This window comes from Myotis davidii, unplaced genomic scaffold (assembly GCF_000327345.1).
Source record: "Myotis davidii unplaced genomic scaffold, ASM32734v1 scaffold1949, whole genome shotgun sequence".
Classification (NCBI taxonomy): Eukaryota; Metazoa; Chordata; class Mammalia; order Chiroptera; family Vespertilionidae; genus Myotis; species Myotis davidii.
In genome coordinates, this window is record NW_006300366.1 from 943,791 (window position 1) to 946,170 (window position 2,380).

Consider the following 2,380-nt stretch of genomic DNA (forward strand, 5'->3'; position numbering starts at 1 on the left):
GCAGATGCGCTGCGCCTGCAAACGGGCGGCGAAGCCGGGTTCGCGGACGGGCTCCAGGGCGGCGCGCGCCTCCTGGGGACGAAAGAGCGAGAGGGAGGACAGAACCTCGGAGAAGAGGGGGCAGAGACCGGGGTGGGGGCAGAGCGAGGGACTGGACCGACCCGAGCCCGACCCCGGGTCCCAGCGGTCAGAGCGCGGCCCAGCGGCAAAAGTAGCCTAGAGCCCTCCACCAAAAGGGAAGCCAGCCCGCGCTTGCGGGTGAGGACGGGTATTCCTCGCTAAGTCCACTCCCCGACGCGGACGGCGGGGATGGGGAGGTCCCGGAGGAGAGGCGAGCCTCTGCAGCCTACCTGAAGGCCGCGGGCGCGGGGCTGACACGGCGCGAAGTGGGGGAGGGCGTCCCTCTGCAGCTGGACATGCACGTGGCGGGGCACCCGGGGCAGCTCTCCCGGGCGGAAGCGGCGCACGGCGGCCAGCTCGAGCCCCAGCGCGTCGGCGAAACGCACTCTCTTGCGGGTGTCGGGGCTACGGCTCCGGGACGCCCGGGCCCCGCCGCCTCCGGCGGGTGCCGAGCGAGCCCTGCGGCCCCGACTCGAAGCCTGAGCGCGGGATCGGGCCCCGAGGCGCGTCCCGCCCTCTCCTGGCTCCTCCTCCGGCTCCTCCTCCAGGCTGGGCCGCTGGCTGCGATAGTAGGCTCGCTCCGTTAGCGAGGAGATGAAGCTCAGGTTGCGGGGGATGTCCGTGCGGGGGGGCCGCTCGCGAGACATAGCATCGCCCGCCCCGCAGGGCCCGCCCGCAGCGCCGCTGCGTTACCCCCCCGCCCAATGGCTAAAGCCGCCGCACCCGCTTCAGCCGTCCCTCCTTGCAGGATCCTCTCCCTCCCGTAATCCGGCCTCGGTACCGTGACTACCTTTCCCTCCCTCTGGCCGGCAGCTCCCAGGGCTTTAGACGGTCACCTCCCGTCTTCTGCAAGCTGTCGGCTCTGAGCGTGCGCTCAGCCGCACACCCTCCGGTCTCCCGGCCTTCCCGGCCCGGGACCCCGCCCACAGCCCTCTGACAGGTGGCTCCCCATCTGTCTTCAGTGCCCGCTGCTGCAAGCTGCATCAGGGGGCGGGGACTCCACCCTTTCGGTCCTGAGTAAGACCACTTTGCCTTTTTTTTTTTTTTTTATGGCCTCAACCTTGCTGGAAGAGTTACCGCAGAATGTAAAGAGTAACGCTTTCTTTTCTTGCAGGGAAGGTCCAAAACGCGCAGTGTGTGGCTTTTTCTTAAGGGCTTACCGTTTTTCGTTTCTAAACCCTAGGCTCCAAGTTTGGGAGCGGTTTGGCGGTGGGTGCAAAGAAGGGAAGGTCATGAAACTAGGTGGTGTCCCAAATAGAAGCTGAGATGTGCTCACAAGAGTGGGTGGCCCATTGGGAAGAGCTCTGAACTGAGAGTTGTAGAAAGACATAGCTTCTGGTTTCACCTCTGGTGCTATTTAGCTGCGTGACCTTGAGCAAGGCACAACTTCTCTAGACTTAAGAGTTATCATCCTTTAAAAAAGTGGATTAGAGTTCAGATCTCTAACCGGACTGTAAGCCCTTTGGTGACAGAGGCTGTATCTGATTCATAGTCAGTTTCATCGCAGAGTCGGCCCTCAAATTACTGAATGAATAAGCACACCACTCCCTTGGAGCGGAGACTGTAGGATTCTAGTTCCAATGGGAGGTTCCAAAAAGCACAGAGCTGGCATTTTTCTTCATTTTTTTCTTTGTTAGTGAAAAAAAGCATGTGAAGTTTTGTTTTCTAACTTACCTACTGATCTTATATAGCATTTACAGTATGCTAGGTATGGTTGTAAGAATTTTTAAAACATTAACTCATATACAGCCATCATAGGAGCAGGGAGTATTACTATAGCTATTTTATAGATGAGAAAATCAATGGAAAGAAGGGGCTAGGACTTTTGCCCAGGATTACATAGATAATAATTGGGGAGCTGGGATTAGAATCTCAGCAGTCTGGTCTAAAGTCCACTTTCTTATCTAATTGGTTATATAAGATTAAAACATTTAATGGTCATAGCTAACATCTTCAGACTACTGAAATATGGGGACTCTTAGCCTAGAAATGGAATCTCTAAATGTAAAACAGCAGGAGAGTTTATAAAGTCATCAGTGAATACGTTGGAAATAAACAGAGACATATACTATCTTAACATTGTACAGTTCATTCCTGTTTGCATTTAACTCCAGCCATGCTACTGTAATAATCACAGCAATGCTATTTAGCCAAGACTAATTTTTAAAGTGATACGGAGTTTTCTTTTCTTATACATATGTATATAAATCCGTGGACATATTTTTTTATATATCATGGTGGTGTAAAATAATGTTTCACT

General features: G+C 54.5%; 1 protein-coding gene across 1 annotated transcript in view; it reads right to left on the reverse strand.

The window, feature by feature from the left end:
• Nucleotides 1–901, reverse strand: part of PPP1R3E (protein phosphatase 1 regulatory subunit 3E) — a 3,601-nt gene extending 2,700 nt beyond the window's left edge. Inside the window, exons 1-2 of the mRNA XM_006776818.2 lie at nt 351–901; nt 3–72 (exon numbers count right to left, since the gene is read on the reverse strand). Coding sequence (XP_006776881.1) covers nt 3–72; nt 351–767 — 487 coding nt within the window. The 5' untranslated portion in view covers nt 768–901. The remainder of the gene's footprint in view (nt 1–2; nt 73–350) is intronic.
• Nucleotides 902–2,380: the final 1,479 nt, after the last annotated feature.